General features: G+C 58.4%; 1 protein-coding gene across 10 annotated transcripts; it reads left to right on the top strand.

Annotated features, from left to right (window-relative positions):
• LOC100621492 (serine/threonine-protein kinase SBK2) lies at nt 4,617-21,937 on the top strand. 10 transcript variants are annotated; one of them, XM_021095026.1, is made up of 7 exons: nt 4,617-5,267; nt 5,678-7,019; nt 11,151-11,301; nt 12,078-12,280; nt 17,534-17,788; nt 19,994-20,196; nt 20,606-21,937. In XM_021095026.1, exons 2-7 carry the CDS (start codon nt 6,914-6,916, stop codon nt 21,194-21,196), a joined length of 1,509 nt encoding a protein of 502 aa, XP_020950685.1. In that variant the 5' UTR covers nt 4,617-5,267; nt 5,678-6,913; the 3' UTR covers nt 21,197-21,937. The 10 variants fall into 10 exon arrangements, with proteins under 10 accessions (XP_020950685.1, XP_020950692.1, XP_020950691.1 ...); XM_021095033.1 differs by lacking the exon at nt 5,678-7,019 and having other exon boundaries at nt 5,164-5,267; nt 17,536-17,788; XM_021095032.1 differs by lacking the exons at nt 4,617-5,267; nt 5,678-7,019 and adding an exon at nt 7,064-7,162 and having other exon boundaries at nt 17,536-17,788.

Raw genomic sequence — 21,982 nt, 5'->3', positions numbered from 1 at the left:
CGGGGCTTCTGGCCGGCACGTGGCAGGGGATGTGATGGAGGAGGGCTTTTGAGGACAGGGACATGGAGCATTGACCCAGGTGAGCTGGGGGCTGAGCACGTGAGGGGCTGTGAGGCCCCAAGGGGACGGCCAGCTGGCCATGGACATGCAGCCAGAGAGAGCTGTGCCGTCCTTTCCCAGGCACCAGACCGGCAGCAGTTTCCACTCCCCAATCCTGGCCCCCAACGCGGGCGGCTTGGAATTCAGCCTCTGAAGCCAAGTCCCTGGGGCTCCAAGGCCCCTTATCTCACCACGCCCAGCACTATACCTGGCACCGACCCGCGCTCCATAAATATTTGCTGCTGCCCAGCCGGCTGCCCAGGCCCCGGCTGCCCTTCTCTGCCCTCCATCCAAAGCAGCTCTTTCGTCTCCAGGAGGGAGGGGGGCATGGGTGGATCCAGAGGTGGAACAGGGCAAGCGACCCACCCAAGGTCACGTGGAGAGGGAGGGCCAGAGAGAGAGCCGGGCCCCCCCTGCAGACGTCTGCTGACACGTCGAACGTGTAGCTCCGAGTTAGTGAGTTAGTCTTGCCGGTTCACTGCTGTCTGGTTTCCTCTCCACAACAGCTCGGCCAGTTCCTAGCACACACCAGCCTATCTCATCTCGTGGCCTTGGACGGGCGACCCTTTTTTGCCTGGAATGACCCCCCCACTCCCGCCTCCTCCAGGAGCCCTGGTCCTGGGGTCCACACACCTCTTCCCGGTTACCCAGTCAGATGCTGACTTGGGGCAGCTGGCAAGGGACAGGGCAGCTGGAACTCAGTTTTCCCATCTCGGATAGGAAGGGGGGCGGTGCTCAGGTGGGCCTGGCCTCATCAGGTGACCCCCGAAAAGAGACTCAAAGAATAAAGGGGTTTCCACAGAAGGGAGAGTCTCTCCTGCGGGCTTTGAAGGTGAAGGGGACAGCCTCCGAAGACAGAGCAGACTGCCTGACAACCAGCCAGGAACTGGGAACCTTCCAGTCAACCCCAGAGAGCCCAGTCAAGCCAGCCTAGGCTGCTGAGTCCCAGCAACTGTGAGCTCATACGGCTGCGGTGTAAGTGGCCCCATTCATGGTGGCTGGTTTCCCAGCAGAGAAAAGACATGCAAGCCTCTCTGCTTGGTTTCCTTCAGGGCCCTCGCTGCCAGAGTTGGTGGGTTTCTGTAATTATGTAATTGCTTCCGGCCAGTCCATCGTGTTGGATTCCTGCCCCCCCCCCAGCAAAGTGTCCCCGAACCCAGGAGGCTTAAAGCCACAGAAATGTATTGTCCCGCGGCTCTGGAGGCTAGAAGTCCAAAGTCATGTGTGGGCGGGGCGGTGCTCCCTCTGAAACCTGCAGGGGAAGCCTCCCTTGCCTCCTCCTAGCTCCTGGTGGTCGCCCAGCCATCCCAGCCTCCCCGGCTTGTAGAGGCGTCAGTTTAATCTCCACCTTCCTAGTCGCGGGTGGTGCTGTTTTCACATGGCCGTCTTGTAAGGATGCCAGTCACATTGGAGTCAGGGCCCACCGACTCCATCCAGTAGGACCTCCACTTTTTTTTCTTCTTAGGGCCACACCTGTAGCATATGGAAGTTCCCAGGCTAGGGGTTGAATCGGAGCTGCACATAGAGTCTATGCCACAGCCACAGCCATGCCAGATCGGAGCCACATCTGCAACCTGCATGGCAGCGCATGGCAACGCTGGATGCTTAATCCGCTGAGCGAGGCCAGAGATTGAACCCGCATCCTCATGGACACTATGTCAGGTTCTTATCCCACTGAACCACCATGGGAACTCTGTGGACCTCCTCTTAAGTCATCACACCTGCAAAGACCCTATACCCACATAAAGTCACCTTCAGGTGCTGGGGGTCAGGGCTTCAAGCCACAACACTGTCCCCACCCATGTGCAGCCTCTACCAGGGTGAAAGCCCACGGCAGGGTTTTCCCGCTGGGCTCCTAGAGCCTAGGGCCCTCCCTGGCACACGGCAGATGCTGAACGTTTTGTGCCCGTTGTTAATTCATGGATGAATGATGTCTCTGAGCCTCATCCCATGGCCTTTGAGAGGGGACAGAGATGCCCAGCAGCTGGGCAGTTCCCTCTCTGGACTCTGAGATACACAGCAAATAACCCCGCAACAGACCAATGAGGTGAGGAGTACAACCTGCCCCACCCCCACCCGACAGACGGGGAACCTGGGGCTCAAGGAAGCTGAAGAGAGTTGCTGAAGGTCACCACCACTGCCGAGCTGGCCGCTTGGCCAGGAGGGAGCTGGAAGCCTGACACCTGCCCTTCCACTCTCCAGCCTCTGACCACCCACCTGCCTGCACCTCCTCCCAGGGGCTGAACCTGGGCAGGTGACACAGTCAGCAGGGGGGACCCAGAGAGAGACAGAAAAGGGAAGGTGCCCAGCATAGGGTCTGCAGCCAGAAGGGGGAGCCTCACACCCCAGGGAGGCCGTCCATCCTGCTCCCCCAGGGAGGCACCCGTCTACACCCCCTCCCAGCTATGCCTAGGGGGCTTTGCTTCCCCACGTCCTCGTCCTCAACCACTTCCTAAGTTCTGTGTCACCTGGCCATGGAGGGCAGGGAGGAAGGGGTCTCCCCTATTAGCAGGCAGTAAGGGGATATTGTACACAGAAGATATAAAAGCAAGAAGAAAACCCACTACAGTTTGGTCTGTTTTTCACTTTTACCACGTGCAGGCAATTGTAAGCAGGGTCTGTGACAGAGCACCCACCCCTGCAAAACAGCCTTTTTTTTTTTTTTTTTTTTTTTTTTTTTTTTGGCTACAGCGTGCTGCAGCTTGATGTGGGATCTCCGTTCCCAGACCGGGGATTGAACCCGGGCCACAGGGATGAAAGCACCAAATCCTATCTAGTAGATCACCAGGGAATCTCCAAGAAAACTTTTGTTCAGTGATGTTCTGAACATTTGCTGCAAATGTTACCATGGGGTTTTAAATACATACACACATATACAGACATGTGCATATACCTTTGTGTATGTATATATATATGTCTATGCATATATGCATAGACATGCATACATAATGTATATATGCACATATAATTAGCATGTTTTAATTATTTTCTGGTCCTTATCTTTTTTTTTTTTTTTTGTCTTTCTGCCTTTTCTAGGGCCACTCCCGTGGCATATGGAGGTTCCCAGGCTAGGGGTCCAATCGGAGCTGTAGCCACCGGCCTACACCACAACCACAGCCACAGCCACATGGGATCCGAATTATGTCTGTGACCTACACCACAGCTCATGGCAATGCAGGATCCTTAACCCACTGAGCGAGGTCAGGGATCAAACCTGCAACCTCGTGGTTCCTCGTCGGACTCGTTAACCACTAAGCCATGACGGGAACTCCTCCCTGCTCTGTTTAAAATGGTGGTTTTGAAGTAAATGCTGACACAGAGATTGTAAAGAGGAAGAAATAGAGATTCTGTCTTGTGTGACTCTTTGCAGTTTGGGTCAAGTTTAAGAGGCGTAGGTCGGCGGCTACAGCTCCGATTCGACCCCTAGCCTGGGAACCCCCATGTGCCGGAGGAGCGGCCCTAGAAAAGGCAAAAAGACAAAAAAAAAAAAAAGTATTATAAAAAAAAAGAGGGAGAACTGTGAGGTGTGCTCCTTTTTATTCCATAAATGCGAATTTTAGCTCATACCTGAAATATTTACTGAATTTGAATTAATAGCTCTAAAATCAGAATGTATCCTTTTCAACTGCTAATTGTTTTCAAGCTAACAAATCCAGAAAGGGATGATAAATCCCCCCCCCCTTTTTTTGCCATTTTAGGGCTGCACCTGAGGCATATGGACGTTCCCAGGCTAGGGGTCGAATCGGAGCTGCAGCTGCAGGCCTATACCACAGCCACAGCAACGCTGGATCCTTAACCCATGGAGTGAGGCCAGGGATCAAATCCCCATCCTTATGGATCCTAGTTGGGTTTGTTAACTGCTGAGCCATGAAGGGAACTCTGAATGACTTTTTATATACGGAAGAGTTTCTTACAAAACTAAACATAGTCTTGGAGTTCCCTGGTAGCCTAGCAGTTAAGGATTCAGCGTTGTCACTACTGTGGCACAGTTTCAACCCCTGGCCCGGAACTCCTGCATGTCACAGGCATGGCCAAAAAAAAAAAAAAAAAGGAAAGAAAGAAAGAAAATGAGGATGCTACAATCCTGCAAATCAACTATCCTTCAACAAAAAAAATTAATTAAAAAAATAAAGGCATTACGTCTAGTTTTTTAAAAAAGGATGCTGATGGTTCTTCCAGGATAATGACTGAAAATCATTCTGTTACAAATGGGGGTGGGAGGGCGGGGGGTGTTAAAATGACCTAGGTGTCCAGTACATCTCGTTGCTGTGGCTCTATGAGAACGCATGCTCCACTGGGGCCGGGGTTCTTTTTGCAGCTTTACTGAGGTATCATTCCCATTGTGCACAATGCACCTATTTCAACTGTAGGACTCAGGGGCTCTCCGGGTGATCAGAGGTGTGTGACCCAACCCATGATCACTATCAGGACGTGTCCACCACCCCAGAAAGAAACACGGGCACCCCTTAGGCTCCGCCCCTCCCCAGCCCCGACCCCAGCCCCGGGCTGCCAGTCAACCCCTCCGTCTCCAGATCTGCCTTGGAGGGTGGGCGCTGTCAGGTTGTTCTCAGTTGTGTCCCCAGAGCCTGCAACCCCGCTGGACACACCCTAGCCGGCAGGTGCTCCTCAGTTAAATTTAACTAATCTGTTTGGGTCCCAGTCACAACTGGCCTCTTTCTCCTCCACCCATTGTCTCCTCTCTGCTGGTGGTTCTTGCCTCCTCTCAGGCCCTGGAAAATGTGTGTGGCATTGCAATGGAAATCAGAGAAGTCGGGATCCTGGGCATACATGTGTCCCCCCTGCTGCGGCCCGGCAGACACCGAGCCCAGGAGAGAGGCCCGGGCTGTGAAGCCTGGAGCCCAACTGTCCCGGCTCGGGCCACTGACACCCCGCGGGTCACTGGGCAAGAGTTTTAATCTCCGCCAGTCTCCCTTTCCTCAACTATAAAACGGAGCTAATAATAGGACCTACCTCTCCCCGCTGCGGTGAGGATTAGCACGGGGGCTGGTAATACACAGAGTTCAGCAAATACTAGCTATAATTATCGCTAATCACGGGGATTTAGGAAGCCATCACACACGCCCTTCCCTCGGCCACCCGGCGGCCTCCTCGCCCCACGCGCGGTTCCCCGAGCAGAGGCAGAGAGAATCCAGGGCAGCCCGGGAACTGTGAGTCCTTCCTGGTGACTGTGTGTTGGGGGGGCGACAGGGTGGGGCGGCAGATAAGAGGGAGCAGGTGCCAGACCCAGAGGGCTCCGAGGAGGCCGGGCTGGGGCGCTTGGATGCCTGCCCGAGGGCAATGGGGAGCCACGGAATGCTACTGAGAAGGCAAGGGACACGTATCTCTCAGTGTTAGCAAGATGCCTTCTGGAGTGGCAGGGGCACACCCCAGGGGGAGAGGCTGGAGGCGGGCAGGAGGCTGGGGTGACGGGCCACAGGGCACAGGGGAAAGGATGGGGCCAGGGCCTGGGCCCGCAGCCCCGTGGACCTGGGGAATGTGTCTCGACTTCGAGACATAGCTGGCAGGGTCTGCAAGGCCGGCTGACAACCTGCCAAATCGTGTGTCTCCATTTTTACAGAAGAGAAGGAGAAACAAGGGGAGACCGACTTTGATAACGTTCTGGTTCACTCGCAACAGGCGCTTCTCTTTAATCACCCTGGTGATGGTTTCTCACGTCCTAATAAACGCTGAATTATGGACCCAGAACCACGGCCCCGGCAGGAAATAGGGGCTGAGTTTCCTGCAAGACTTGGGCCACAATTTTTTTTGTCGTTGTGAACTGATCAATGCATAACCTTGTTTTACGGGTGTTTCGGCTCGAAGACACCTTGTCCAGGATGTATTGTGTTGTACTGTCCAGTCACTGACACTGAACGCTGGGCCGGAAGGGCTGTAACTCACGCCTGAAGGAAGCTTATCGAAGCCCGCTTGCGCTTCGGACGTGAGACTTCAGCCCTAGGCCCGGGGGCCGTTTGAAACCCCCGAATCACCCACAAAAAATGCACACGATGGCAGAAAGGACCGTGCTCACAGGATGAAGGCTTGTTCCTGGTCATTGGGGAACACGTGTCCGAGCCGCCGCTGGTCGGCTGCTCTGCGCATGCCCGTAACCATGGAGTCCCGGGTTACAAACACGTCTTAGCGGGTGGGCGAATTGGCAAAGACGCAACCCGCCCATGGCGAGCGGGACTGTATATCCCAAACATTATCATGTCATCGTGTAATTAATATAAATATCATCAACGGATAGTTGACATTCTCCTTTTCGTGCTAAGTCTTTGAAATCCAGGGTCTATTTTGTACTCACGACACATCTCAATTTGGACCAGCCCGGTTTCAAGTGCTGGTCGAACAGTGCAAGACTCTACAGCTCTCTCCGGGTTCTCCAAGGCACCGAGGAACTCAAAAACAAAACATAAAAAAGCAAGGTCAGCTTACAGCCCCCTTGGAGAGCTATGTGGCAATGCCTAGGAATTTAGCTGAGCATTTTTCTTCCCACCCAGGAATTCCACTTTGAGGCCAGGGCCCCCAGGAAGTGTACCACTTAGCCCAAGGCAACACGTAGAAGAATTCTTTCCACCCCTTCTTGTAAGACCAGGATATCAGAGGAAAAGAAAACGTCCATGCTGGGAAGAAGCCATCAGTAAAATACAGTCTGTCCAACCCCCTAGACTAGTCAACATCTTTGCAAAGGAAAAGACCTGAGCTCGATACTCGCAAACAGGGTTGAGCTGGTGAGAACAAAAGCAAGCTACGGGAGGTCAGGGACAAGATACTATTTATACGACGTTAAAAACATGCAAGGCGATACTCTATGGCAGTTACAGATTCATACATGTTCTCTTTAACACGAAGAAGAACTAACACCTCCTTAGGGAGTGCGGTTGCTTCCGGGAGAGAAGGGAAGGGTTTGGAGAAGGGTAAGTGCACAGGGGGCTCCACTTATGTTTGAAAAGTTGTATTGCTTCAGCTGGACGGTGTGGCGGATGCTCCCTACGGTTGTGTGGGATATTTGTGGCGTGTGAGCCTCCAGTATTCTTTTGCACAAGGAACCATAGCAAAGGTTTGTGCTGCTGTATGACCTGGTCAGACACAGGGAGGGGGGCGTGTGTGGCCTGTCTGTGTCTTGAAAAATAAAAGAACGGCTATCATAGGTAGGTGGTGAGGATTCAGTGAGATTCCTTGGACGGTGTGTGTGTGTGGGGGGGGGCACCGAGAATAGTATCTGGCCGGTTGTAATTATCATTAGGTGTGTTTGTTGATAGTGGTCGCATCCTTGAGCAATTGCTCTCTTCTAGGTGCTATGTTAAGTGTTTCCTTCCTTATTTTATTTAACGGATACATTTACAGATTTAATGCTACAGCTTTTTTCCCCTTTTTTCTCTTTAATCTCTTTTTTTAGCCGGGGGCGGGGGGAGGTAAGTGAGTTATCAACTGCATAAGCTTTGAGGTGCAAGGTTATTCTTTATGTGATTTTTCAGTGGATATTTTATTTGGAAAACTATACCAAGTATATAAATAGTATATAAGATATATACTATATGTAATACATGGTATATATAATGCATACGGTAACTATATGTAAGGTAACGTATATTGCACTTGCATTAGCTGCAGTAATATTAGAAATGCATACTATGTTACGAATGTTAAAATTTCTTTAACAATAACGCTGGGGAGGACTTGCAGTCCCTCCCATTTTATAAGGAGGAAACGGAGGCACAGAGGCGCCTGGATACTTGTGGGGGAGCACTCACTTGGCCAGGGGGACGGAGCCAGGAGGTCACAGGAGGAACCTTTGGGGACTGAAGAGCAGGAGACACAGGACGGGGAGGCGGGAGGCCCGGAGGCCAGCATTAACGAGGGGTGTGTGCACCCCGGGGCCTGGGCTAGATCCTCCCCGCCCCGCCGCCACACCTGCCTCTCCAGGTCACTCCGGGTGACCCCGTGGGGCAGTTGCTAAAAGAGGAGGTGCAAAGCTCTCCGGATCATCAGTGAGCCTCCGCAGCGGCCCCTCTCCCCCTCCCCCCGGGGGCCCAGGTGGCCAGCTCTGCAGTCTGACCTTTAGGCTCCAGCCCAGCATCTGCCCCACTGCACGCACATGGCAGCCCAAGGCCCCCAGAGGAGGGACTCGGCTCCAGCTTTGGGGTCCCCGGCCCCTCGCAGATCCTGGTTCTGCCTCTCCCTGGCTGCTGACCAATGCCTCTGCTTCTCCGGGCCTCAGTTTCCCCATCCCTGCATCAGAATCCATGATTCTACGCATCCCACTGGTCCAAGCCTTGTAGGGAGGAAGCCGCAAAGTCGTGAATGAATTAAAAAAAAAAAAAAAAAAAAAAAAAGAGCCAGGGCTTGAACTTAATAAGCATGGAGTCCAGAGTCATTGGGGCATGATATCCTTGTAGTTTTTGAGTAGGGAACACACCTAGTGGGGGAAACTCAAATAATGCAAAAAGCAGAATGATAAGAGTCTCCCCCAAGCCCTGTGTGAGCACTGACTCCCGCCTCCACTAAAGCAGCAGCAGGCGACATCTTTGGGCAACGTGGGGGCTGTAGAATGGAGCCTGAACGTTCGCTTATTTTAAGGAACGACTGTTAGCGCCCGTTTGATGTGATTGATAGGTGTTTTTGGTTTCTTGGGTTTGGGCCATGCCCAGGGCATGTGGAAATTCCTGGGCCGGGGACTGAATCTGTGCCACCACAGCCACCCAAGCTGCTGCAGTGGCAACAGCGGATCTTTAACCTGCTGCACCGCAAGGGAACTCCCACTTTTAGTTTTGGGTGAGGGCAGATTTCCAGCAGAACCAAAAATAAACAGTCAAAGGAGCCTCTTTGTTCCTGGCATCCCGCCCGCTGTTGTCTTCAGGTCCCCACCCTCACGCTGGCCCGGCCGGGATTTTCTTCTGCTGGAGTATTTGAAACCAAACACCAGGCACAGGCTGCACTTTGCTTTGAAATACTCCATTCCCTCAAAAGAAGAGAGAGAGAGAAAGCACCTTTGGCAAAAAGTAGCGTTTGTGAGTCTGGCCAGCTCCTCGCTCCCTCCCCTGGGCCCTGCCTGCACCTTTCCACAAACCTCAGAATGTCAGCGAGCAGAGAAACATCTCCCTCTGTTCCCCCAGCCCGGCCCAGCTTCCCAGGGTCAGAGCCAGTTTCCTGGGGATCTTTCCAGAGGCCCAGGCTCTGTTCTAGCCGCGTCTTTATTAATAGCAGGTTGTAGTAGTTGTGGAAACTCAAGGGGCAGGCGTCCGGGCTGAGTCACACAGGCCTGGCCCGGGGCCCCCACACCTCCTCCCTCTGACCTCTGTAAGCTGATCACCGCTGCTCAGAACCTCAGTTTCCTGCTCCGTAAACTGGGGATGAATCCTCACCCCTTTGGGTGGGAGGAGGATGCAGGGTAAGGGCCCCAGTGCGGAGCTGGGCTCCCCGCCCTGCTGAGTCCCTGCAAGGAGCCTTTTTCCAGAGTCTCTCTGGGCAATTATGAGCTCTTGGGGCTGAGGGGGGAGGGGCTGGGGGCCTGGAGCCCTGGGGCTGAGGGAGGGGGCGCTGGGGGCTGGACTCCTGGTCTGCGGGTGAGGGGCTGGGGTGGGGATGCTCCGTATTAAGGAGCTTTGGGAGTGGTCCCTGGCTCCTGGAGGCCGGCACTGGCCGTCCTGGAGGGAGGTGGATGCCCCAAGCTCTGAGCCTCCCATCCCAGGGAAGGTGTGTGAAGGGCCGGACTCCCCTCTTCCTGCTGCCCTCGGGCCCAGCCCTTGGGGGTTCACAATATGTTTTGTCCCCTCTGTCCTGGGACCAGAGCCCAGAGTCCAAGCTGGTCTAAGTTTGGAAGGGGGAGGGAGGGGGGCAGCGGGTCAGAGGGGGTGAGGGAGGGGTGGGGGGGACCGGGTGTCTCTGAGCTGTCACACACACCCCTGTCCAGGGCCCAGAGAAAGGGAGGGACAAAAGGCTGTGAGAGGGAGTCAGACCCAAAGACGGAGGCGGGAGACAGGCACTGGGAGAGCAGGCCAGAGCTGGGGGCAGCGTGCAGACATCCTGGGTGGCACACAGACAGACAGCGGCCACAGTGGGAAGAGCCTGGGGACGAGAGAGGGGCTGGACACCAACAGACAGAGCAGCGAGACCCGCCCCGGAGACCAGGACGCTAGAACGAGGGCAAGACTGAGCCTGCGAGAGAGACTCAGAGAGTCGATCACACAGAGGGAAGCCCTGGGGGAAGCCAGAGGGGCCCCGGGCGAAAGGGAGCCGAGGACTCAGTGGGACTCCACAGAGAGAGGGCCACGGGCGAGGGGAGGCCCGGCAGGGCCACTGGTGTGAGTGCAGACACACGGACACAGAGACAGGCCCTTTCAGACGGGCTCCTGGGCCTGGGTCTGCTCAGAGGTGCAGGGGGGCTGGGGGGCGGGGCACTTTTCGGGGCGCCCAGACCAGGGGCACTTGCCTGAGGGCCCGCTGACACCAAGCAGCCCGAGATGGAGCTCAGGGACCCCGAGAACCACGAGGCTGGGGACTCGGAGGTGAGAGACCAGAGATGGGGTGGGAGAGACAGAGCCGGAGGGATGCAGGTTGGCGGAGTCAGAGATGGATGCAGACAGAGGGCGACACAGAGGGACGGAAGAGGCAGGGAGATGGAGACATCAAAGACCCAGAGTGACATAAACCCCAGGAGACACCGCAAACCGAGGCCCCTGGAGAAATGTGCTCAGAAACAAAGAACGGAAAACGCAGCCAGAGAGGAGGGTGCAGAGCGATGGCTGGCATGGGGGTTTTGCGGGCTGAGGAGGTGTCCCCAGTTGGGGCTGGGGGCTTCTGGGGGCTCCCACAGATGGCAGGGGGCAGGGTCACTTGAAACAATCACCCATAGCCCCACCAGGACATAAAAACAGGTGGCCCGAGGCCGGGTGACTCACTGTGACTCATCTTCCTCTCTGGGGACAGTGACCCCATTCCCCAGCCCCCCGCCTCAGCCCTGGGCCGGGCCTCCCATCTCCCCACTGCCCTCACTGCCCTCGGGGGCCCCCCACTCACCCCTCCTCACCTCTGTCGCTCTCCTGCAGGAGGACACAGCCACGGCCCTCCGACGCCTTGTGGAGCTGACAGCCAGCAGGGTGACCCCACTGAGGAATCTGCGTGTCCAGTATCGCCTCCTCCGAAAGCTGGGCTCCGGCTCCTATGGCCGCGTGCTCCTTGCCCGGCCTCGCCAAGGGGGTGAGTTTGGCCATCCAAGGACGTCCCCAGAGTAGGCGTCTCGGAAGCCACCAAGACAGGTAGCCTCCTTGCAGGGAGCTGATGAGGAAGGACCCTTCTTGATGGGGTGCTCAGAAAGTGAAGTGCTGGGAGTTCCCGTCATGGCTCAGTGGTGACGAACCCAACAGGTATCCATGAGGATACGGGTTCGATCCCTGGCCTCGCTCCGTGGGTTAAGGATCTGGTGGTGCCGTGCACTGCAGTGTAGGTCGCAGGTGCGGCTGGGATGGTGCATTGCTGCGGCTGTGGTGTAGGCCCGCAGCTGCAGCTCCTATTGGAACCCCTAGCCTGGGGCCCTCCATGTGCCACGGGTACAGCCCTAAAAAGGAGGAAAAAGAAAAAAAGAAAGGGAGGCTCTGTATTTTCCAGGAAACACAGCTCACCCAGAGAGGGTGAGAGACCTGCCTGAGGTCACCCAGCAAGGCGGGAGCACAACACAGGTTGTTATGTCCCCTACTTTATGCGGGAGGAAGGGAGGGAAAAGCAGCTGCATCAGACCACACAGCGACCCGAGGCAGAGCAGAAAGCATCCTCAGCGAAGCTCGCCTCCAACCCCCTGTTCACAGCTGGAGAACCTTGAGGCACAGAGAGGCCAGACAATGTGCCCTGCCCCCTCCTATTTTATGCATAGGGCAGGGGGCAGCGTTTGAGGCTCAGAGAGGTTAAGGGGTTTGCCTAAGGCCCCACAGCAAGATCAGAGCTGCCTGATTTCCTGTCTGCCCCCACCTCCCCGGCAGGTCCTGCTGTGGCTCTGAAGCTTCTACCTCGGGACTCTGTCCTGAGGACCACCTTCCTGAGAGAGTTCTGTGTGGGCCGCTGTGTCTCATCACATCCAGGCCTGCTCCAGACCCTGCCGGGACCCCTGGAGACTCCCCGACACTTCGCCTTCGCCCAGGAGTATGCCCCCTGTGGGGATCTCAGCGAGATGCTGCAGGAAAGGGTGAGGCAGGCAGGCAGGGGACAAAGTTTGGGACTGCATATCCCAGGCCCGACTTTGTCCCTTACCCCAATCCTGTCTCCAACCCAGACCCCCAAAGCAGCTCCAGGCTAAGCCCCTACACCACCTCCTAATTGCTAATTCTCAATGCAGTTCCATGCCTAACCCCGACCCAAATCCATCCAAATATCCAAACACGCTTATTCTCAGTGTAATTCCATGCCTAACCAAACCCTAATCCCCCCAACCATCCAAACACGAGTTTGCCTGGCCAGTGCGTTGGTGTTGGGATCGAGGGTGGTTCAGGTCTGGGGAAAGGGGTGGGGGTGGAGGCAGCGATGGGATTTGAGTAGGCACTGAGAATGGGGATGGACGTGGGTGGAGTTGGGTGAGTTGAGTTTAGGGTTAATTACAGATTGGTGACAGGCATGGAGAAGAGCATGGATGGGGCTGCAGAGTGAAGCAGAGATGGTTGAGGGTATGTATATGGATTGACTTATAAGGAGGTTCTCTCTAGAAAGACCAGGTCAGGACTGAATCCATGATGTTCTGGGTGTACCTGAGTTTGAAGTTAGGATAGGGCCATCTTTAGGAATGCACTTTGGGTATTTGAGATAGGGTTGAGGATAAACAGAGGGAAAGAAGGAAGAGAGGGAGAGGGTAGGATGGATGGTTGGAAGGGTGGATGGATGGATGAATGGTTGGATGGATGGATGGGTGGATGGGTGGATGGAAGGGTGGATGGATGGATGGTATGTGGATGGGTGGATGGATGGATGGGTGGATGGGTGGATGGATGGGTGGATGGAAGGGTGGATGGATGGTTGGAAGGGTGGATGGATGGATGGATGGGTGGATGGGTGGATGGAAGGGTGGATGGATGGGTGGATGGGTGGATGGATGGAAGGGTGGATGGATGGATGGTATGTGGATGGGTGGATGGATGGAAAAACTGGTGGATGGATGGGTTGAAGGAAGGAGGCATAAATGGATGGATACTGGATATTAAATACCTAGATAAATTATTGAATTGCTGAGTCGCTGGTAGAAAGGCTATTGAGTAGAAACCCTGCTGTATAGACTGTTGGATGGGTGACTGGTTTGATGGATGGATTGCTGTCTGGCTGCCTAGCTAGCCAGATGGATAGATCTATCCACTGACTGATGAAGAAAACTGTGGGGCTTTAGAGCTGGATCTAAATTGTTATGGGACTAAGATTAGGACCAAGTGTGAGATTTGGGTTCTCACTGGAGGTCTGGGGGGTCCGTTCAGAGGAGATAAGAAACGCAGTGAGTGGGTTTGAGTGTTGAGAGGAAGATGGATGGAGGCTAGAAGAGCTTCTGGTTAGAGCTGGGGTTCCAGCGAGGGAAACAGCTGGGAGCTGGTCTTCAGGAGTGGAGATGTGGGGGGGCAGGCTGCGGAAGAGGATGACCCGGAGAAGACACTGGGGGACACTGGAGGGAGCCACAGGTCTGGGGTTTTGGATTCTCGAACCCCAAGAAGCAGCATGAAGGGGGAACCAAGGCACCTGACCTTCGTCCTCTCTGTCTGACCCCAGGGCCTCCCAGAGCTGCTGGTGAAGCGGGTGGCAGCCCAGCTGGCTGGAGCCCTGGACTTCCTCCACAGCCGGGGGCTGGTGCACGCAGACGTCAAGCCAGACAACGTGCTGGTCTTTGACCCCGTCTGCAGCCGGGTGGCCCTGGGCGACCTGGGGCTGACCCGGCCGGAGGGCAGTCCAACCCCTGCCCCGCCGGGGCCCCTGCCCTCCGCCCCGCCCGAGCTCTGCCTCCTGCTGCCCCCCGACACGCTGCCCCTGCGGCCGGCAGTGGACTCCTGGGGCCTGGGGGTGCTGCTCTTCTGCGCGGCCACTGCCTGTTTTCCTTGGGAGGTGGCACTGGCTCCTGACCCCGAGTTCGAGGCCTTTGCTGGCTGGGTGACCACCAGGCCTCAGCCACCTCGACCACCGCCCCCTTGGGACCGGTTTGGGCCCCCCGCCCTGGCACTGCTCCAGGGGCTTCTGGACCTGGATCCCGAGACGAGGAGCCCCCCACTGGCTGTCCTGGACTTCCTGGGGGATGACTGGGGGTTAAAGGGGAACAAAGAGAGACCTGGGGGCTTGGGGAGTACGTGCAGTGAGGACGGGGCGGTGGAGGAAGAGGCGGGGGCCAGCCTGGAGGAGTGGTCAGAGGAGGAGGAGAAGGATGACGTAGGTGGCGGGAGGATGGGGACAGGTGGGGAGAGCCCTTGCCAGGTAACGGGGACAGGTGGCTGGAGCCCTGGCCAAAGGCCCCTCCCCCAGCCCCATGGCCACCTGGATGCAGAGACAGCTGCTCCCGGGAGGACAGAGCCCGGACATATTGCATCTTTCCCAGCTGCAGGCTGGACGTGGATGCTCAATTCGTCCCGCAGCTGAGGGCCTGGGAGCCGGGACCCGGCACCTCTTCCCTCAGGCCCAGGGCCTCTGCCCCCTCAGAACCAGCAGTGCAGACCCAACTCCTCCTCCCTCAGAACCAGGGCTTCTAGCCCCATCCTCTCTCGAGGACTCTTCCTCTTCTGTCTGTCCTGCGTGCGTCTCCAAGGCAGGCCTTGTCTGTCTTGTCTTGTCTTCCATCTGTCTCCAAGGCAGGCCTTGTTTCCCGGAGCGCATTTCCGCATATTGAGGGGGGAACATACCTCATCACAGACTTCTGTCGGGGTCGGGGACCCCCACAGGCCAAGGATCAGGTCGGGGCTTCCCAGATCCAACACCGTGGAAGCCTCCCCCCCCCGAGCCCTCCCACTTCCTTGGGCTCTGGGCAGCCCACGGGGAGTCACCACACACACACACACACACAGACACACGCACGCATGCACACACATACACACACTCCTAGCTGCAGACGTGCACATGTACCGTGGTCTCCCCAGAGGATGGCTTCTTCCCACCTCCAGGCCTCCAGAAATTGGACCCCCTGGGGGCCTTTGCAGCTTGTCAGGGCTGCGTGGGTCCTGTGTGTCCCTGGCGTCCAGCCCAGGGTCAGCCGTGGGGACCTGCTTCCTTACGGGAATCTGTCCAATGTGTCTGCATTTAAAAATGTGAGCTCACTGAACACGGCGTGGACCGTGGGGCAGATAAAAGGTGTTGGTGGGAGCCGCGGTGACTGGGGAAGAGTCTGGTGTTTGCTGACAGTTGATGTCTTCATTGGGACAAAGGCACCACGGGCAGTGTGAGAAGTTAGCCCAGTGGGGAGCGGGGGAGGGGACGGGGCGCTCAATGCAGCTGCCCTATAAATGAAAAACGATGCTGAAATAAATAGTTTACTTGCAAAATAAAAGTGAGTTCACATCAGTCATCTCGCTCTAAACCTGAGGGGGGGGGTGCAGCCCGGGAGTCCCTGTCCGGCCACCCCGCCCCCGTCTGCAGGCTCCCGAGGACCTCGCCCGTTCCCCCCTCCCCTCAGGGCCCTCCCTTCCCAGTTGCCGCACCACCTGCTTCCCCTCCGCCCCAAGGCTGAGGTCATTTCTCACTGCATCGTTCTGGAATCTCGTTGTCTCATCCTTTCCCCAAACAGGACCCCAGTATCGCGTCCCCTGGACACCCCTCACCAAACACTTGTGTCTGACCTGTCAATGGGGCAGTGATGGGGCAGCCGGGTGGGGTCCAGGCGGGGGCAGGAGAGAGAAATGATTTCATCTTCTACAGAGGGCTGGACCCCTGGGTCTGAGGAAGGAGGGGCTGGGGGCTGGACCCCTGGGTCCCAGGGAGGAGGGGCTGGGGGATGGACCCCTGGGTCCCAGGGAGGAGGGGCTGGGGGCTGGACCCCTGGGTCCCAGGGAGGAGGGGCTGGGGGCTGGACCCCTGGATCCGAGGGAGGAGGGGCTGGGGGATGGACCCCTGGATCCGAGGGAGGAGGGGCTGGGGGATGGACCCCTGGGTCCGAGGAAGGAGGGGCTGGGGGCCTGGACCCCTGGGTCCGAGGGAGGAGGGGCTGGGGGCCTGGACCCCTGGGTCCGAGGGAGGAGGGGCTGGGGGATGGACCCCTGGGTCTGAGGGAGGAGGGGCTGGGGCCTGGACCCCTGGGTCTGAGGGAGGAGGGGTTGGGGGCTGGACCCCAGGACCCCAGGGAGGAGAGGCTGGGGGGCCTGGGATGGGACGTTTGTCTGGTCACAGACAGTTCTGGGAGACAACACACGATGTCGCTCTCCCCCTAGAGAGGTAGAAGGGGCGAGGCCTGGGCGGGGCTACGACCCCCTAGGTGGGGGCGGGGTCTCGCCCAGGGCAGGCCTCTGCTGGCATGGGCTCCAAGTGCTGGGCACTGACCACAGCGGGCAGCCGAAGGGTCAGGCAAGCCTTGGAGAAGGTGAGGTCTGGAGGTTGCAGCCTGGGTCAGGAGGAGGCAAAGTCAATTGGCCTGAAGTGGGCAGAACTCGAGAGTGAAGCTGGGCAGGTGGTCTGAGTGCTGGGATCAGGGGCTCAGCTGCAGATGCTGGGACAGTAGAGTGGTTGAGTGTTAGGGACACCGACAGAGGGGTCAGCTGGAAGCCCGGACCCCTGGGGCTGAGGGAGGAGGGGCTGGGGGCTGGACCCCTGGGGCTGAGGGAGGAGGGGCTAGGGGCTGGACCCCTGGGGCTGACGGAGGAGGGGCTGGGACCTGGATTCCTGGTCTGAGGGAGGAGGCTTGGGATCTGGACCTCTGGGTCCGAGGGAGGAGGGGCTGGAGCTGCGAGACCCTGGGCCATTTAAGAGCTGGCAACTGATCCCAAGGGCTCGCTCACCCCCAGAACCCAGGCGGCCCCCAGGCCCTGGTGCGTGCGGCCCGCCCTCCCCAGCCCCTGGGGGCAGAGAGCACCTGTTTGCTCTTAGGAGCCTGAGGCTGCTCATCCACCCCCAGGGCCCAAGTCTGTTTGCTTTGGAAACAAGGTGGGGGGGTGACCCGAGTTATCTGGTTCATCTTTCATCCTCAGGCCATCAGGTGGCGCAAGGATGTGGGGGCGGGGTGAGGGACATGTGTGGCCTCAGGCTTGACCTCACCCCAACCAGCGACTGGTGGTCTCCCAGCTCCCCAGATGCCCCTAATAAAGAGGGAAACTGAGTCACGCCGGCCCATGCCAATGACCTGCCGCCCTCCACCCCACCTCAGAGCCAGGGGTCCAGGCCTCAGACCCTGGACTCCAGACCCCCAGCCTCCTCCTCCCAAGTCCGGGACCCCAGCCCACCCCTTGGCCCCGGTCTGGCAGGACCTGAATCCTGGTCCCCGTGCCCTCTGCCCTTGCAGAGATGCCCGGGCAGCCATCAGACGAGGAACAGGTGTTGATGGAGGCTGTCGAGGACGGCGCTGAGGAGGACCTGGGGGGCCTCACGGCAGAGGAGCTGCGGCAGGGCCAGCAGGCGGCCCTGGCACTGGAGGACATGATGGCACTGAACGCCCAGACCCTGGTCCGGGCCGAGGTGGACGAGCTCTACGAGCAAGTGCGGCCCCTGGGCCAGGGCCGCTTCGGCCGGGTCCTGCTGGTCAACCACCGTCAGAAAGGTACCAGGGCCTGCAGACGGGGGTGGGGGCGGGGGTGTGGGGCCAAGCGGTAGCTAGCCAAGGCTGGGGGGTCTGAGGCTCCCTCGAGTCTTGCCTCTGCCCCTCCAGGCTGTGTGTTCTAGGTAAGCACCCTGCCCTCTCTGAACCTCAGCCGCCTTCTTTGCCAGTGGGGGTGACCATCCCTTTGCAAAGCACGGCGAGTCTCTGAGGGGGGGTGGCCTAGTTGCTAGGGACAATGACAAAGCCCACAAGGCCCTTGTGGTTCCCACATGGGACCAGCTGAGCAGTCAGCTGGGGATGATTCAGAGCCGCACTGTCTGCCGGCACGCAGCAAGGCTGGCGCACAGTGGGTGCGCGGGACCCAGGCCCCGACCCCAGTCTGGCTGACCTCTTCCAGGAGACGGGAGGGCTCCGCCCTGCCCAGGGCTTGCGGGGCACCCAGGGAGGAGTGGGCACCCAGCATGGACGGGGAAGGGTGGGCGTTTGTCCCCTGCAATTGTCACAACAAAGCACCGCGGCCCGGGGCGTGGGGTGGGGGCGGGGGTGCTCACAGTTGTGGAGCCGAGAAGTCCAAGATCAAGGGGTTGGCAGGGCTGGTTCCTCCTGAGGCCCCTGCTTCTTGGCTTGCAGACGTCCGCCTCTCCCTGTCCTCACACTGTCTTCGCTGTATGCGTGTCTGTGTCTAAATTTCCTCTTCTTCTTTTACCCCCCTGCTTTTTAGGGCTACACTTGTGGCCTATGGAAGTTCCCAGCCCAGGGGTTGAATCTGAGCTGCAACTGCTGGCCTACACTACAGCCACAGAAATGCGGGATCCGAGCCGCATCTTCGACCTACAGCAAAGTTCACGGCAACGCCGGATCCTTGACCCACTGAGCAAGGCTGGGGACCGAACCTGCGTCCTCTTGGATACCAGTCCGGTTTGTTAGTGCTGAGCCACAACGGGAACTCCCTAAACTTCCTCTTCTTGTAAAGACACCAGTCATACAAGACAAAGGATGACCTAGGAGCTCATTTTACCCCTTTCGAGACCCCATCTCCAAATCCAGACTGTGATACTGGGCATGAGAACTTACACCCTGGCAGATGGGAGTCAGCCTGTAAGAGAGAAAGATGCAGAGAGAGGTGCTGAGCTGGGTCGTCACGGAAGGTGGAGGCATCAGCGAGAATGGGGACAGAGGATTCGGAAGGAGCCTCATCCACCTGTGCTTCATTTTTTTTTTTTTTTTTTTTTTTTTTTTTTTTTTTGTCCTTTTAGGATCGCTCCCATGGCATATGGAGGTTCCCAGGCTAGGGGTCGAATGGGACCTGTAACCACTGGCCTCCACCACAGCTCACGGCAACACCAGATCCTTAACCTGCTGAGTGAGGCCAGGGATCGAACCCGTGTCCTCGTGGATCCTAGTCAGATTTGTTTTCTGCTGGGCCACAACGGGAATTCCTATTTTTAGTGTTTCAAGGACCATCATGGAAAAGAAAAAAAGAAAAACAGAAGAAACTCAAGTCTCGGCCTTCTGGGAGCTGACATCTAGGGAGTCGTTTCTAAGTGTGATGAACTAACTTCACAGTCATTCTTTTTTTTTTTTTTTTTTTTTTTTTTGTCTTTTTTGCTATTTCTTGGGCCGCTCCCGCGGCATATGGAGGTTCCCAGGCTAGGGGTCTAATCGGAGCTGTAGCCACCAGCCTACGCCAGAGCCACAGCAACGTGGGATCCGAGCCGCGTCTGCAACCTACACCACAGCTCACGGCAACGCCGGATCGTTAACCCACTGAGCAAGGGCCGGGACTGAACCCGCAACCTCATGGTTCCTAGTCGGATTCGTTAACCACTGCGCCATGACAGGAACTCCTACAGTCATTCTTTAGGAGCATATGACACCCAGAGCAGGCCGCCTTGTCCCCAGGGCCTCAGACACGGCTGTGTGGCATGCCTTTGCTGCAACAAGGGGCCTCCTAGACGGTCTGAGTTCAGTCTCTGTGGCCCCGCTGCACCTGCTCCAAGACAGCAGAGTGGAAAATCACCCAATGCGCAGACTGTTGCTTTTCTCGGTCCTGGGGGAGGTTTGGTGGCCGTGCTCTTGGAGGCGGGCTTCGGGGCGGGGGCTGGAAGCGGCCAGGGGTGGCGCATGGGAGAGAGTCCAGGCTGTGGGGCGCAGGACGGCCCTTGGCCGGCGCGCTCTCCTACCGGTTCCCTGTCCCCACCCCAGGCACAGCCCTGGCCCTGAAGCAACTCCCCAAGGCCTCCACCACTCTGCGCGGCTTCCTGTACGAGTTCTGCGTGGGCCTCTCGCTGGGCTCGCACGCGGCCATCGTGGAGGCCTGCGGCATTGGCATCGAGTCGGCCGACTCCTACAGCTTCCTGACCGAGCCGGTGCTGCACGGGGACCTCATCGCCTTCATCCAACCCAAGGTGGGTCGGCCTCCCCGAGCTCAGGGGGTCTCGCTTGAATGCCCTGCCCAACCCAGGCTCTGGGAATCTGTCGCTGCATCATGACTCACAGGGCCCTGCAGACAGGTCCTGTGGCACTGTCAGGCCGGTCTGGAGCTCATAGACACCACAGACCAACACTGCAGCTGTGTGAGGTTCACACATTTACTGGCTCCCACTAAGCCCCACACCAGCCCCCAGCGGGTCACACCAGGCCCCACGGGTCACAACCAGGCCCCAGGGGGCTCACTCCAGACCTCTCCAGGGCCAGCCCATCTGACGCCCTCCCCCTGGGCCTGCTCCCTGGAGCCGAAGACCAGCTCCGTCACCCTGTTCCCCTCTGGCCGGCCGGGGTGGGGGGCAGTGGACCCTGAGCCTGTGCCCCCCGCAGGTGGGCCTCCCTCAGCCAGCAGCCCAGCGCTGTGCGGCCCAGCTGGCCTCAGCCCTGGAGCACATCCACTCACTCGGCCTGGTGTACCGGGACCTTAAGCCCGAGAATGTGCTGGTGTGCGATCCGGCCTGCCGGCGCGTCAAGCTGACCGACTTTGGCCACACGCGGCCCCGCGGGACCCTGCTCCGCCTGGCTGGGCAGCCCATCCCCTACACGGCACCCGAGCTCTGCGGCCCCCCGCCCCTGCCCGAGGGGCTGCCCATCCAGCCTGCCCTGGACGCCTGGGCCCTGGGGGTCCTGCTGTTCTGCCTTCTCACTGGCTACTTCCCGTGGGACCAGCCCGTGGCCGAGGCCGACCCCTTCTACGAGGACTTCGTCATCTGGCAGGCCTCGGGCCAGCCCCAGGACCGTCCCCAGCCCTGGGTCGGCCTGACGCCCGTGGCGGACACTCTCCTGTGGGGGCTGCTGGACCCCCACCCCCGGAGGAGGAGCCCCGTGGGCTCGGTGCAAGGCTACCTGGGCCGGCCCTGGAGGCAGCGGGAGGGGGAGGCTGAGGAGGTGCAGGAGGGGCACGAGGGGCGCACAGAGTGAAAAGGGGGGCGGCCTGGGCCCAGCCCTGCCCGGGGAGGCTCGGGAAGGGAACCGGGTTGCATCCTGAGGGCCCCTGGGCCCTCCTGGGCGGCTCCTGGCTGCTCTGCCGTCAGTCCACCTCTGCCTGGTGGTTTTCCCTCTGTCTTCACTCCCCACACCGGCCATCTGTCATCTGCCCTGGTCTGTGGGGTCTCTGAGAGTGCCCCGTGTCTGTCTGCACCCCTCTCCGTCTTCCCCGGGCCTTGGCACACGCTGCTCCCTCTGCCTGCTGTGCTCATCCCCCCACCTCCCGCCAGCCTCGCTCAGCAAGGCACAGCCCCCCCCAGCCCCCAGCAGAGCCCTGTGGCAGTACCCAGCCTGCGCGCCCACCCCGCCCTAGCGCTCTCCTCTGCCACGCACTCCCTTCCAGCAGTAAGACCTGTTGATTCCTTGGGGTTATTCCCTGTGGGATGTGGGCTCCTGGAGGGCAGGGCTGGAACCCACAGAGCGGGGAGAGAGGGCAGCGGTGGGGGGGGGGGCTCTGCCCCGGGCAGGTGGTCCAGGGATGCTGGGTGGACAAGGGGCAGCGTCTGGGTTTGCACTGCCTTCCTCCCAGACGCTGCCCTCCCAGTCTCATCCTTCTCTCGCCGGTTCCACTCCCTGCCCGACTCCCTCTGCCCCTTCTCTGCCTCCCACGTGCCCAGTTGCTATCTTCTCTCTCACTTCAGCTGCTCTCTGCAAATAAAATCGCCTGGCACTGAGGTCCCCGTGATGCGATGCTGCTGGTCTGTCGGGTTGGGAAGGAGG

Source organism: Sus scrofa, chromosome 6, assembly GCF_000003025.6.
Source record: "Sus scrofa isolate TJ Tabasco breed Duroc chromosome 6, Sscrofa11.1, whole genome shotgun sequence".
Classification (NCBI taxonomy): Eukaryota; Metazoa; Chordata; class Mammalia; order Artiodactyla; family Suidae; genus Sus; species Sus scrofa.
Note: the sequence above shows the minus strand (reverse complement) of the source record. Positions and strands in the feature narration are given on the sequence as shown.